The sequence below is a fragment of the Dermacentor silvarum genome, chromosome 4 (assembly GCF_013339745.2).
Source record: "Dermacentor silvarum isolate Dsil-2018 chromosome 4, BIME_Dsil_1.4, whole genome shotgun sequence".
NCBI lineage: Eukaryota > Metazoa > Arthropoda > Arachnida > Ixodida > Ixodidae > Dermacentor > Dermacentor silvarum.
The window spans coordinates 208,832,911-208,848,221 of record NC_051157.2 but is presented as its reverse complement, the minus strand read 5'-3'; the positions used below and the strand labels follow the sequence as shown (position 1 = coordinate 208,848,221).

The 15,311-nt window shown below is 47.5% G+C and overlaps 1 protein-coding gene across 4 annotated transcripts in view; it reads left to right on the top strand.

Annotated features, from left to right (window-relative positions):
• Positions 1-15,311, top strand: part of LOC119449210 (adenylate cyclase type 3) — a 233,067-nt gene that overhangs the window by 84,764 nt on the left and 132,992 nt on the right. For all 4 annotated transcript variants that reach the window (XM_049666344.1, XM_049666341.1, XM_049666343.1 and 1 more), the window contains exons 5-6: positions 4,421-4,480; positions 14,674-14,762. In XM_049666344.1, the coding sequence (XP_049522301.1) occupies positions 4,421-4,480; positions 14,674-14,762 (149 nt within the window). The remainder of the gene's footprint in view (positions 1-4,420; positions 4,481-14,673; positions 14,763-15,311) is intronic.

Sequence of the window (15,311 nt, the reverse complement as noted above, 5' to 3'; positions counted from 1 at the left end):
ATAAGTCTTCACAGTGTCAACGCTTCCTAATAATTCTGTGCATAAGTTAACACGTATATCTGTTGATTTTTTACCTTTCGGAGCGTAGAGGACAACATTAGTCTTAGAAGCGTTGATTTTTAACTTGCTAATATCAGCCCATTCCTTTAATTTCGTAAGTCTATCATTTGCCTTGTTCTTTATCTCTATTTCAGACTCCCAGTTATAAAGATTGTCGTATCACCTGTATATGAAATTACTTGGCCACTACTGACAGTGGGTAGTATATCTAGTATATCGTTAATATATGTTAAAAATAATAACAGCCCCGTTATGCTGGGCTGTGGGACACGTGTACATATTCTCAGAGCTGAGTACTATGCGTTATCAATATCTACAAATTGCTTTCTGTGTGAAAGATACGATTTGAATAGTGTGGGATGAAGTCCCCGAACTCCGTATCTGTCCAACTTATAGAGCAATATTACGTGGACGAGCAGATCGAATGCCTTTGCAGAGTCAACAGAGCGACTAGTTCTTTCTCCGTCAGAAGAGCTGTTTCGATCTGTTGATCGGTGCCTCCTAAAGCCGTGCTGAAAATCGTAGTCAGTAGGGTATAAGATTACCTGATATGAGTACTTTCTCGATACTTTTTCGAAAAAATAGGCAGTATCGAAATAGGGCGCCAATTATGAAGCGTGTTTTTATCCCCCTGTTTAAATACAGGTATTACTCGGGCTACTTGCATGCCTTCAGGGAATACGCTTGCACTTTGATGGCGCTGAGCCTGTGAAATGTTTTTCTCCGTGCTGGGTTCGAGCTTTCGACTTTCGGTCCTGATCTACGGATTCTAACCACTGCACCACAGCAGCCACGTCACAATTGCGGAATAATTGGGGCCTCTTGTGAAGCTCAACGCGTGCGGAATTAGCCGCGCTACTAGGCACGTGAATATCGGAGAACTAGTGCCTGTGAATTAAAAGCACCGGAACGCTATGTGCTACAGTGAAAACATATTTGTTTGCGCGAGAATGTAGATCTGTCGTGTGATTATGCCTGAGTTAAACTTTTAGGTTACACAACGATTATACTAGACTAAAATACATACGCACTAGTTGTAATCCATTTACGAGGGCCAACATTGCTGCCTTGAAACTGGTTTAGCGAAAACTTGTGCGGTTCCTCTTTTTATTGCGATAGCAATTATATGGACACTCAAAAGCAGATTTCTGCCGTCGGCGTCGCCGTCGCCGTCGCCATCGCCGTCGCCGTGAGGTTCCGTATGACGTCAATGGAGATGAAATCGTGGCCGCGCGCCGCCGAACGCTGTATGTGCGAGTGAAAGGGCGCGAGGGACGCGCTCTTTCACGGGGAGTGAACGCACGGCGGAGAACAAACGCGCGTTCTGCGCCGTGCTTCCTTAAGGGCTGCAGAAGTAGGCGTCTCTTTCCTCCTTTACAATCACCATATAGGTAGGTAAGTAAGTGGTTCTTGAGGGAAAGGGAAAGGTTGGCGCTATCTTCTGCAGCCCTTGAAAAGCAAACGCGCCTTCTTCCGATGCGCGAGAGACCGTGGGGGAGGGGGGGAAGGGGGAGAGAAGGGAGGCGACGTTTAGCTGCGGCACCAAGTGCCTATTTATATCAGAGGCTCCGGCAACAGTCACCAACGCCGCACGCATTTTGAGCGAACGCGGGCAAAATGCCGACGGCGTCGACAACAGTTCGGCGCGTTGCCGGTGCTGCTGCATGTCCAAGTTTATACAGCTGATAAAGCTAATATCATTACTCCGTATATCTCTCTACAAATTTGCTATCGCAATTGATGCTTCACCTTTCAGGTGAAACTGCGACAACTTTTTTTTTAGAAATTACGCACTAGCGACTCTAACGTCTCGCATAATCCAGGTGGCACCGGTAGTACACAAACGGTGATCGCCTGCAGAGCGACAGACGCAAGAGCGTTGCTTCGTCCTCTCTTTCACTGCAATGGGAATAAAGCGATTAGAAGAGAAAATCTGTGCGATAACACAAAGAGCCTTGCTATTTGAGGCTTGAGCCCACAACATACCGGAGCAAGTATTCGCGACAAGGTGAGGCATGTGTATGCCGCAGCAAAAATCCAAAGAGCACATCTTAATAGAAAGCGAAAGGATTCACCTAGAGAGACCAGTAGGTACAGTGCACCTTCCGGAAGTGCTTCGCTTTAATGTGGACCGGTCGGAAATAAAAAAAAAATTGTCGCAGTTTCACCTGAAAGGCGAAGCATCAATTGCGATAGCAAATTTGTAGAGAGCTATACGGAGTAATGATATTAGCTTTATCAGCTGTATAAACTTGGACATGCAGCAGCACCGGCAACACGCAGAACTGTTGTCGACGCCGTCGGCGTTTTGCCCGCGTTCGCTCAAAATGCGTGCGGCGTTGGTGACTGTTGCCGGAGCCTCTGATATAAATAGGCACTTGGTGCCACAGCTAAACGTCGCCTCCCTTCCCTCCCCCACCGCCTCTCGCGCGTCGGAAGAAGGCGCGTTTGCTCTACATATATGGTGATTGTAAAGGAGGAAAGAGACGCCTACTTCTGCAGCCCTTAAGGGAGCACGGCGCAGAACGCGCGTTTGTTCTCCACCGTGCGTTCACTCCCCGTGAAAGCGCGCGTCCCTCGCCCCCTTTCACTCGCACATACAGCGTTCGGCGGCGCGCGGCGACGATTTCATCTCCATTGACGTCATACGGAACCTCACGGCGACGGCGACGGCGACGCCGACGGCAGAAATCTGCTTTTGAGTGTCCATATAATTGCTATCGCAATAAAATGTTAAGGATATGTATACAAAAATGCTAGAATGAAAAACTTGTATAGCATACGTGATTAAATGAAGCAGGCTAGGGGGCAATTCGTCACCGCCCCGTTACAAAAGGGATGCCAATAAGTCATCATCATCATCATCTGGCCCTGGCCGCCAAGCGTGGCAGTCGCGTCGTTCTCCATGCTCATTCCACAGCTCATTCTATTCCGTATTTTCGAATCCTGCGTTTCCTGTATACAAGCTGCAGTACCTCTTACTAATTGAGTGTCGATGAAAGAGCCGCCACCGAAACACTCGCCGGCTCGCTGTTGATTCCCGCAGTCTGCGTTTCACATGTCACCGCCAGACTCACTACTGAGCTCGGGATTGGTGGCGCCAGCAGAGGACAAGGTCTCTCGAGTGTCATTTTTTGCCGTAAATGTTTGCTCTCTTGCCGGTTATTCGCATCGCCGGCTGAAGTTTATTGGCTCTTACGCCTGTGTGGCTCTTTGCTTTGCGGAGTGAATGTTCAGTATGTGTTGAATTCTGCTCGTAGCTCCCGCCATCTAATCGACTTGTTTCATCTTATAACGGCTCAAACACACACACACACACAAATAAAAAAATTACCGCACTACCAACCATGCACTTCAATGTACATAGCAAAGTTTAGAGGATTTCTATAATGCGGGTTTGCGACAACTTCACCAGTGGTGATGCGTCGACCATGATTAGGACCTATTGAGGGTTACTGTCTGCTTTTAATTTTCTTCCTTTCTTCGCAACTTATTTTCCCCCATCTTCTTATTTCCCTTATTCTGTTTCGTCTTCTCTACCTCTTGCGTGCACTCCTGAATCTTGCGCAATCGATCTGGCCTTGATGATGATCATTTTAACAATGGCAATAACCAACTGGGGTGGATAGACTGCAAACCAGGTGGAGGTATGATGCCAAAAAAAAGAATGTGTAAATAAAAATATGAAATAAAGCGATAATAAATAAAATAAAATACTGTCTAATGGAGCAGTCAGTCTTGCATAAACAAGCAGTAACATTATCTTATTATTATGATAATAATGATTAAGATAAAGGAATGGGTTGAGGTGTAGAATGACTTAAATTTTGAATATCAAAATGCGCTGCACACTACTGCAGCCCCGCCCCTATTTTCCATTTTTTCTCTTTCCCTTCGTTTTATTCCCCGCTCCATTACTGCCACACCACAGTTCAAGGGGGCAGGGGGCGGGGGGTATTCTGTAAGAGTCCACCTAGTCGACTGTCCATTTCGACCACTGCTGATTGGCTGGAGATGCACGAGTGAGGAGGGGACTGGTGCCCCCAGCCAGTCTCCTTCTCACTCGTACAGCTGCAGCCAATCAGCGACCGCCGAAATTGATAGTCCACTAGGCGGACTCTTACAGAATAGCCCCACACCATCCATATGAAATAGCCACCGTGGTTTTCCTCATTCAATAACTCCCCCTCACCATTCATCTTGATCATTTGTATGTAATAAGAATCTTATAGCCTTCACACAGTGCGTGCCCCCCATTATATTGAAATTTTAGACTTCGTCTTACAATAGCTACTGCAGTGCAAGAATGTGTCACAGACTCCATCACCACAACGACATTGATGGACTTTCTTTCTCGCAGTACCCGGAGGGCACGCTGGACTACGGCAAGCAGCTAGAAGACGGACAGGTGCCCAACGCGGTAAGCTGACTAGAACAGTTATTTTCATTCATTCATTCATTCATTCATTCATTCATTCATTCATTCATTCATTCATTCATTCATTCATTCATTCGCTCGCTTGTTCGTTGGTTCGTCCGTTCGTTCGTTCACTCGTTTGTTTGTTGAATATTTCGTTAATGCAAATTATGCATTATGCATAAGCAAATTATGCTTGTGCACTGCATAAACGACCATTATTACCCTTAGATGAGGCTTAGTGAGCCATAAAAACGGGCCAGAACAAAATGTGTGTAGTCACGCTGTCATTAACTTAAAGCGCCAGCTTGCCGTGACATGCTGCATATTGGCAGAGTTTGCTCGTGTTTAGATAACTGTTTATCAATAAGGAGAAGCTGTTTTGCACTCTAAAGGAACGAAAGACTCAACCTCGCAAGCTTCGAGTACTTTTCCTGCACCAAAAGGACCCAAGTACGAGAAAGTACTTTGAAATCCGTGAGTTCAGACTAGCGCTGAGATTTCACTACGAATTTCAAGAAAGAGAACACTGACATTCTTATTTACCCGTAATAACCAACAGTTTTCTTTTATCGCCAAATCAGAAAACTCCGAGAACACCTAAGCACACCTGATCAGCTGTGAATGCGAAACAATTAATGTCCAATTGAGCGCCGCTGAGCGGTCTTTCGAGTTACGAACTGCTCGCGGGCAAGGAAGTGCGTTGAGACACACAAGGCCGGTACGCTTCAATCCATGACGTAATACTACCTTCCCCGACTGCCATAGAATCTAATGGGGACGCTCCCGTGCAAGCCGCGCTGATTTTAACGTCACCGCTTTCTCCACGCCAGGCTTGGCAATGGCAATTTCGGTCGAAGTAGCGTTATTTCATAAAGAAGAGCGCACAGGCCTGCTGCTAAGGAGTCGCTGGTTTAGCCCAGTGGGTAAGACACTCGGTTTCTGCGCGTGGGGTCGTAAATTTGAATCTCACTGCCACCAACGTTTTTCCTTTCCAATTTATTCTGATATTTATACATTAACTTCTATATAGCGATTACTGAGGCGAAGTTAGAACGAATGGAAGAGGTTGCGCGGACAAGGAACGCGCGGATAGAAGAGCCTTCCGAGAACGAGGGTGACGTGGCGTCACGGCGATGCCCTCTCCCTTCACACGACACCTGGTCGCCAGCGGGGCAGCAGGTGTTCCCTTTAGCCTGCTCTGCTCCGTCAAGGCGCGCACGTGACGTGCTGTCGCAGCCAATGGGAATTTAGGGGCCGTTTGCTGCTACAGACGCCGGCCTTTTCGCTCAATGGGCCATTTGATGCTTTCGCGTCACTAAAAATAGAATAGAATACTGTTTGAATAGGTTCAATAGAACAATCAGTCGTCAAAACTTATGTATTGTTGGTTTTACAGCGTAAGCTGTTATGGGCTCATTCTAATAGCCGTTTCTGGTCGCGATGATGCCGCCGCCGCCACCCCATAGCCGCTATCGCGGGAAATGCGAAAAAAGTTGTCGCAGTTTCACCTGAAAGGCGAAGCATCAATTGCAATAGCAAATTTGTAGAGAGCTATACGGAGTAATGATATTAGCTTTATCAGCTGTATAAACTTGGACATGCAGCAGCACCGGCAACACGCAGAACTGTTGTTGACGCCGTCGGCGTTATGCCCGCGTTCGCTCAAAATGCGTGCGGCGTTGGTGACTGTTGCCGGAGCCTCTGATATAAATAGGCACTTGGTGCCGCAGCTAAACGTCGCCTCCCTTCCCTCCCCCCCTCCCCCATGGCCTTTCGCGCATAGGAAGAGGCGCGTTTGCTCTACATATATGGTGATTGTAAAGGAGGAAAGAGACGCCTACTTCTGCAGCCCTTAAGGGAGCACGGCGCAGAACGCGCGTTTGTTCTCCGCCGTGCGTTCACTCCCCGTGAAAGCGCGCGCCCCTCGCGCCCTTTCACTCGCACATACAGCGTTCGGCGCGCGGCGAGAATTTCATCTCCATTGACGTCATACGGAACCTCACGGCGACGGCGACGCCGACGGCAGAAATCTGCTTTTGAGTGTCCATATAATTGCTATCGCAATAAAAAAGTACCCGCTCTCCGCCGGGATCGAACCCAGGCCCGTTGCGTGGGAGTCGGATACTTTACCACTGAGCCACGCAAGCGCTTTAAATTCGTTTCATTCATTCATTCGTCGCACGCGGCGGTTCCAGGCACGTTAACTAGATGGCGCCACCATACTGTTGGAGGCTAACCTAACCTAAACGTAAACCTAAAACCTCAAAAAAAGGTTAAAGAAACAGAGAGGGGTCTGTGGAAAACAGGGATGCAGACGAAATCAGCACTGGGAACATACAGAACTTTCAAGCAAGAAATTGCACAAGAAAATATCTATGATAATTCTAGGGGAAGCTCTGTGTTGTTTGAAGCCAGGACGGGAGTATTGCGGACTAAGATGTCGCGACCGTCGCGCGAAAGGCCGGGGGGTATGGGAGGGAGGGAGGCGGGGCGACGCTGTGCTGCTTCACCAAATGCATATCTTGCAACCGGGCGCAAGGGGAACTGGCCACTCAATCTCCCACGCGAAAGCAACAAAGCAGGAAGGCAGCGCGGGAGGGAGGGAGGAGGGGGGGGGGGCGCAGCTTCTACTCTGCTAACAACTTCTCTGCACAACTCCTCTGCACTTTGCCCGGCGGTGGCGCACGCCCGCACCGTCTACTATCTCCACACGGCTCTGAACTTTGTATGCGGTGTGCATTCGCCGCTCAGTTTCCGTTGAAGCGATAGACCGCGCGAATCTTCGCCCGCTGCGGCGGCTCCGCTTGCTGCCAGCGTTTTGACAGTCGTTGTCTGCGGTCATTCAGTGTGATCTATTGATGTTTGCTTGTGCGCGCTGACACCACGATTGTTAATTCAGTTAGTAAGCGAATGTGTCCAAGTTTATGCAGCCAATAAAACTACTATCCCAACTCCGAACAGATCTCTACTAATTTGCTATCGCAATCGATGCTTCGCCTTTCAGACGAAACTGCGACATTTTTTGTTCCACATTTCGAAATTTGCGTGATGGTGTAAACTTGCACAAAAGGGAGAAATGTTCCAAAGCCCAGTAAGGGGAGGGGGGGGGGGGGGGAGGGGTTTACTGCGGCGGCGGCCGCGTATGACACGGCTGAGCGTGGCCGCGCAGGCCCTATCTTGAAAGCGATCTGTGATGAGTACAGATTATAGGCGCGCCGCGACAGCTTCGTGTGCGCTGTGCTCTCGCCACTTCGTTCGCATTGAAGTGAGACGCAGCACGAATGTGAATTCACTCGCTGCTGCTGGCGCGCTTTCTCACTACTGCGTTTTGACTGCGAGTGTCCGCGTTCATCGAGTGAGATGTGTTCACGTTTGCCTGCGCGCTGACACCATGCTTGTTAACACACTTAGTAAGCGAATGTTTACAAGTTTCTACGGCTGATAAATTTACTAGCCTTATTTCGTATAGCTGTCTACTAAGTTGCTATCACAACCGATGCTTCGCCTTTCGGGTGAATCTGCGAATTTTTTTATAAACTAAACTTTATGCAGGCATACAAGTGTCACTGCACGACGAGTTTAAACACAGCATGTTTTTTTTTTCGTTCTCTCATATTCCACAAGCAACAAGTAAACATCCGTGGTAATTTGCTTCGGCCAGCAAACATTCCTGCGAGTCGATATCTTGTGTTCCTGTTAGCGTTGAAGCAAAAAAAAAAAGAAAAAAAGCGCCACGCCCTCACAAAGTTTAATCTGTGGTCCACCAGGGAGCAGTTTATTTCAATCTGTGCAAAAACAACGAAAACTTAAAAGACAACGAAAGAAACCGCGTGCTGATTTATTGATTGCGCACACAGCGACTTGTATATGCGCCTTCTTCCCGCCGGGCATTTGCTTAAGAAAGACGGATGCGCTAGCCATCTCTTGCCGGCCCGCGTCGAGGGATTCCAAGAACCACGACCGCTGGATAAAAAAAAAAATCAAGCAGCCGCGGAAAAGCACCCGAGGCGCTTTCGAATCCGCTTACGAAAGCCTCAGTCAAGGATGAAAGGGCGCACTTGCGAGCAGTCTCGCCGCGCTCTTTGAGCACATTCCGTGCGAGAGTGGCATCTCGCGAAGTGGACTTTGCGCGGATAAGGCCGCCCAATTCACAGGTATTCTCCTTTCTGTGGTTGGAAGCGCAGCCTATTTTAACGCGATAGCGTTAAGGGCCCCTTGTCGCAGAAAATCCGGTGTCGGCGCCGGCTTCGGCGTCGGCGTAAGCGCCGATGTCCGTGGCGGGGAAAATCGTCTCGAACTACGCCCACCGCGCAGGCCCTCCGCGTGGCGCAAGGTGTTAGTGAACGAAAATTGAATTTCTCACAGTATAATCCGTCAGAAAAATCGTAAAGTACGACTTAAACACAACCTACAGACATGGTGGCATGGGATTTTAATTTGAATGCACGAGAAAACATAATTCTGTTACGAACAAACTCAAAAACAAATCCCTTTTCCATCATTCTACCATAGCAACAGCAGCGCGCTCGGGTAGTTTACTTGCGAAAATCCTATCCAGATGGCGCTCGCATCCTCGGCAGGTCGGATTGGGACTTTGCCTGCCTAATGCGTTTTCGATACGCGCGCGCGTCGGGGCAATAGCAAACAATTAATAAGATAATAAAAAAGGTCCTAGGGCATTCACATTTTAATATAATACGACTTATATTGCCCCTGGAAAAACGTCTCCCCAGCAATGCATTTCTGTTTAAAAGCAAAGCGGACTTTAAGGGGGTCGTTGTAAGCTTGGTCTTTGTAAGCTGGCTTTTCCACGTTTTGTGTTGCAGTGAAGCCTATTCATAAAGAAAAATGCAATGCGAACGGGGCCTGATAACGCTATCGCGTTCCACTCGTAAAGGCGAATCTTAAGCGTCCTCCGTTTTTATTATTCTTTGCAGCAACGTTGCTAAAAAAAATGATGACCTGGTCTGTTTCGAGACATTGAGCTAGAACGAAGTTCACGCTATGAAAGGCCGGTAAACCGATACCAGACTGTTTTATCGGAAAATTGGGAGGAAAGCGACGCCCTTCGGGTAACTCTCGATCAGCGCTTAACTGCGGCGCCCGTCCTCCCGATAAACCGTGTGCTTCCATACATTTTCATCGTGATGTGTCAACAAGTCCAAGCATATATCTGCCTATACATCAAAGCCTGGAGGAAAGAAAATCTGGTATACCAACAGCATTTTGTGGTCTCTTTTACTGCAAGCGTAGTTAACAGTGTTTTGCTGCGTTCACCGTTCCGTCCGTGCTTTCTGCTGGCGTTGTCACACGGGCGCCTTCCTCGTCATTAGCCGTACCACACAGCGGAGAGAAAAACTTTGCCTGACGGTAATAATGGAGATCGAACTCATGCCCTCGTATCAATGGGCAGTAGGCAGGTGGGCACGCTAGCCACCAAGCTATGGCACAACGTTAACGCTTTGCGAGTTTTTTTTTTTTTTTTTTTTGGTTGGGGGGCGGGGGAGGGGGGTAGGTTGCGTCAGGCTTTCTGCGATTAGTGGCGTCCGTGCATGAATTTCTGATGCCCCAGAGGGCAACACTGTTACGCTAGAAGACGATCGTCTTCTCACTGCGCACAGACGTTGTTATTGAGATCACGGCATTGTCTGCTGTCATGGGCCCGCTTTTGTGACGATTAACCAGTTCAGAGCCGCAGAAATAGACGAAGTCTCCTGATTCTTTGTTTATTGCTTTTTTTTTACTTAGCCCGTCAACAAAGAGAGAAACATTAGCATGATGGAGTAACTCGGAGTCGGTTGCTTACCCTATTTTCTAGGAACACGAACATAAATCTTCCTGGGTACACTATAGTACTGAGACCGCCAAAGTGAATCCATGCGACGTAATCGAACTTCTCCTCATAAAGTGGCACGCAACCTGCTGGTTGCTCACCCCGCTGTAGAGTGGCAACTCGGTAGGTACAAGTAGATGGGATTATTCTGATCATAGAGGATGTTGCCAGGTAATTTCTCTCTAAGGTGTGTTCCTGTGACAGGAGAATGTAGAGGGAACAATTAATGGATGAGACCAGGAAGGTAGTCTTAATAATACCACGAGGTTAAAGCAAGATGCTTCCGGCTACCGCATGTTCAAAGAAAAAAAACATCTATGATTATTCATCAACGTTTATCAACGTTTGTAATGTTACACTGCCCCTGCTCACGTATGATAACTATAAAGTTATCATACGTGAGCAGGGGCAGTGTAACATTACAAATGTTGATAAACTTAATCATGAAGCCTGAAAGCCCGAGACCATTGCGTGCCCAAGTCAACGGTATATTTGATTCATTTATTTACTGCGTTGTACATTCAGTTATTTTGTTTATATATTTTATTTGCTAACCTTTATTTTTACATACTAGCAAAGCTATAGCGGGAGAAGGTACATAGTACGAGGAAACACTGTCATAGCAATTAAACAGGTAAAAAGCACTGTAGTTGAAGGTACAAGTAGATGAGATTATTCCGGATCATAGAGAATGTTGCCAGATATTTTATCTCATATAGTTCTATTGTCCTAAGCAAAAAGGTGTACCTATATTAGTCACTCCGAGAATGGGGGCAGATATGTGTAGTTCGTGACGGAACTTCCTGGTGGATGACATCAGCACGTGTTAATAGTTGTTCGGCAAGGTTCGTCTGGATGAGTTCTAGAGAGAGTGCTGAAGTTTCAGAGTCTCATTGGTGCGTCGTTTAAAAAGCGGATTGAGATCAAAGGGTGTTAGATGAGAACACGGTGAAAGGTTCCTCTCGTATTGTCTGTACATGGAGCTAATATTTACTAACGATGACCACTTGACGCCTACTAAATTTCTGATCAGATCAAAACCAATCAAAGAATCATGTTCACTCTTTTGGCTGATATGGTACTGGTTTATTTGTGACCAAGGTTGTTTATGAGTCCTCGGATGATAAAAAAATTATGGTTGATCTCTCTGTCATAAGAATCCGTAAAACACGAAAGCGAAACGTGTCTTCACAGAAGCTGTTGCATGTTTGCTTCGTGAACTCACGGTCCGCTAGCGAAAGGCGCACGACTTGCGGGCCGGCGACCGTGTCGCAGGCTTGCTTGGTTCGCGGAGTCTCTTGGCGAGCGGCGTGCAGCTTCCGAGTCGCTTCGGCGACGGTACGAGCATTTTGGTCCGGCTCCATAGTGTCTTGGGCAGCCAGTTGAGTTGAGACACGCTCAGCTTCAGGAATGCGAGTGGCAGAGTTCGCAGCGTGCGCCGCGAACGCGCGAAGACGTTCTGCTTCCCGCTTGCGTGTCTCTCACAAGACCAAAGCGAAATTTGCCCGTCGACGCCGTTGCCTTTCTGTGCCACTTAACGCAGCAGTTTTCTTAGTTGGGGCCATCGCAAGCGAAGCAGTAGGCGGTGTGTAAGCACTGCTGATGCATGTTGAAGATGCACTCCGTAGGTGACAATGCTCCACAGGCTAATCCGACGCGAAAGACAATGTGCGGAAAGTGCCAACACCAGGCTATACCGCGTTCGAGCCTCCGCTGTGCTGTGACTACGGAAGCGCACCTTGTCGGGGCTCGTTAGTGTCACGATGCAGTACTTCGCTTCACCGCTCGTAGATGGTGGCGCCATCCCTGTCGACCAGGCGGACGACATAATGATACTAGCGGACAATACAAGAGATTTACAGACACTTGTGAACATCTATGGCAACGCAGCGACAAATCTAGGTCTTAAGTTTAGCACATAGAAATAAGGTATTATGGTCTTTAATGAAGAGACGAGTAAATACGTGGTGTCAATCCAACATCATGTCATACCCAGAGTGAAGCACTGTAAGTACCTCGGCGTACACATAAACGAAGGAAAGACCTGCTCAAGCACCTACCAAGATAATCTGAAAATAAAAGAGAAGCGAAAAGCAGGAATAAGGAAACACAGAGCACTATGGGGGCCACAATAAGTATCAGGTGGTGCGTGGAATCTGGAAATGAGTAATGGTGCCAGCGCTAACGTTCGCGAATGTCATTCTATGCTTAAAATCAGATATCCTACCGGAGTTGGAAGTTAACCAAACATCAGTAGGCCGGTTGGCTTTGGGAGCCCATGGTAAAAGCACAAATGAGGCACTGAGGCAGAAACTGTTGACATGGGTTGGGCCTCTTGTGAAGTCAGAGAAGTGCACAACAAAATTAGTTTTAAGGAAAGAGTCAGGATCATGGACGAAGATAAATGGGTGGCTAAAGTACAGAATTATTTGTACCTAAAAAGCGTGGACACAGAATGAAGGAAGAGGTCAAGAAAGTTGGTTGCCAAGTACAGCATGATTGAAACTGTAAATAGAAAACAAGGAGTCATTAGAAAGGAAGTGAGAGAAATAGAGACAGTGAATTGGATGCAAAGAATGGAAACAAAAAGGACAATGGAGATTTACAAGAATTAGAAGAAAGAAATTAGAAGGAAAAGCTGTACGATAACACAAAGGGCAGTCAGTGCCTTGCTATTTGAGGCTCGCGCCGGTTGCCCAAGGCCCAACCTTCCGGAGCAAATATTCGGAACCAGACGGGGCATGTGTCATCATCATCATCATCATCATCATCAGCCTATATTCATGCCCAACTGCAGGACGAAGGCACTCCCTGTGATCTCCAATTACCCCTGTCTTGCGCTAGATGATTCCAACTTGCGCCTGCAAATTTCCTAACTTCATCACCCCACCTAGTTTTCTGCCGTCCGCGACTACGCTTCACCTCTCTTGGAATCCATTCTGTAACCCTAATGGTCCACCGGTTATCCATCCTACGCATTACATGGCCTGCCCAGCTCCATTTTTTTTTTTACACATACCTCCCTCAGTATATACATGCCTCCGTCATGAGGCATGTGTATGCTGCAGCAAAGATCCGGAGACCATTCAGAACATCCTTAAAGGAATGCAAAGGGATTCACCCAATGAGACCCGTAAGTAACGTACTACCTCCAGAAGCGCTTGGGTTTAAAGTGGATGGAAGCGTCAACCGGTCAGCAGTCGAGATAAGCAAGAGACGTTTAGAGTACTGGTGGGAAAAAAAAGCAGGGAAGAGATTGGCACAATCTGATTTGATCGCTTACAGTCATAGGTAGCGGTACAAGGTAAGGTAGATATTGAGGGAAAAAAAGATTAACGAAATGTATACAAAACAAAAATGCTATCACCCGCTGTGGTTGCTTAGTGGCTATGGTGTTGGGCACGAGGTCGTGGGATCGAATCCCGGCCCCGGCGGCCGCATATCGGTGGGGGCGAACTGCAGACAATACCCGTGGACTTAGGATTTAGGATTTAGGTGCACGGTAAAGAACCCTACGTGGTTGAAATTAATCCGGAGTCCCCCACTACGGCGTGTTTCATAATCAGATGGTTGTTTTAGCACGTAAAACCCCAGAATTAAAAAATGCTAGATAAAAAAACATGTATAGCATACCTGAATAAATCAAGCAGGCTAGGTGACCATTTCAAAGGGGATGCCATTAAATATCATCATCACCACATAGTTTCCTACAATAATTACTAGAGGGAATTCTGGCGCTGCGATCGTTCAGCCATCAGGGGAATGATGTAGATTGATTTGTCTGGTCTTCGTGCTAGTGGATTCAGACGCTCCTGTGGCTTTGTTTATTATACGCGTTATCTGCCTTCACTGTTCTAAATTCCAGAGCAAATGTACTTTTATAAGTGCAGTATACTCTGCGAACGCACTCAATCGCTACTAATTGCAGCGGTTCACCCTGTCGAGATAGCCAAATCGAAAAGCGCCAGGCGTCTCAACGCGCCTGCTTGCCCACGAGAAATTGATAAGGGCGTTCAAAGACGCCGTCGGACACTTTTAACAATGTTTAATAATTTATTGCATGGTATACCTTGTTGAAATTACGAGTTTAGTAAGTCACGAAGCCGTTTGAAGCCAGAAGGACCAAGTTTAGGCGAATCCATGTACACTTCCCATAATTACCATGTTGGCTGAATTAACGCGCTTGCAGCTCCCATAGACACTAGTAGTTATTGTACGAGACTCTATGCTGTCAACAAAACATATTTTACTCGTTGGCGGCGAACGTCACATCCGTAACGAAAGTTCATCGCGGAACCCGGCATAAAACACTTTTGTGTTAACAATTGTCCTGACAACGCTTCCCATTTCATACATGCAGGGCGGCGCAGGCGCCGAGGCATCATCAAGTGACGAAAAGGAGTACCGGCGTCGCTTGCACAAGGAGCTGCTCGAGAGAGACACCGAAAAGTGAGTGCCACGTGATCGCTCCCTTCGAGTTATTCAGAAACACGCAACTTATTTCCCGCAGCATGAACGCAAAGAAGTGCCGGGTCGTCAAACCCCGCTCTGGATTCTGCGTTCGCGCTTTGCCCAATAATCGGGAAGCAGCGCCGATTCCATGTGGCCTCGAAAACCTGCAGGTTCGACGTGTTTCGTCAACTTTTCTGCCGCTCTTGCACAGCGCGTTGCTGTTTTGCTTTCATATCTGCACCCTACAACAAAACTGGAGCGTCGTTACGCCTTTTTATTGCTATAGCAATTATACAAACCCCCGGAGCGCGTTCATGTTGTCGGCGCTGCGGTCGTCGCCGTCGTGCCATCATGGCATAAAAAACAATTATGAGGTTTTACGTGCCAAAACCCCGATCTGGTTATGAGGCACGCTGTACTGGATAACTCCGGCCGAATAATTTAGATCACCTGGGGTTTTTTAATGAGGACCTAAATCTACGTACACGTGTCTTTTCGCATTACACCCCCATCGAAATGCGGCCGGAGTGGCCGGTATTTGATCCC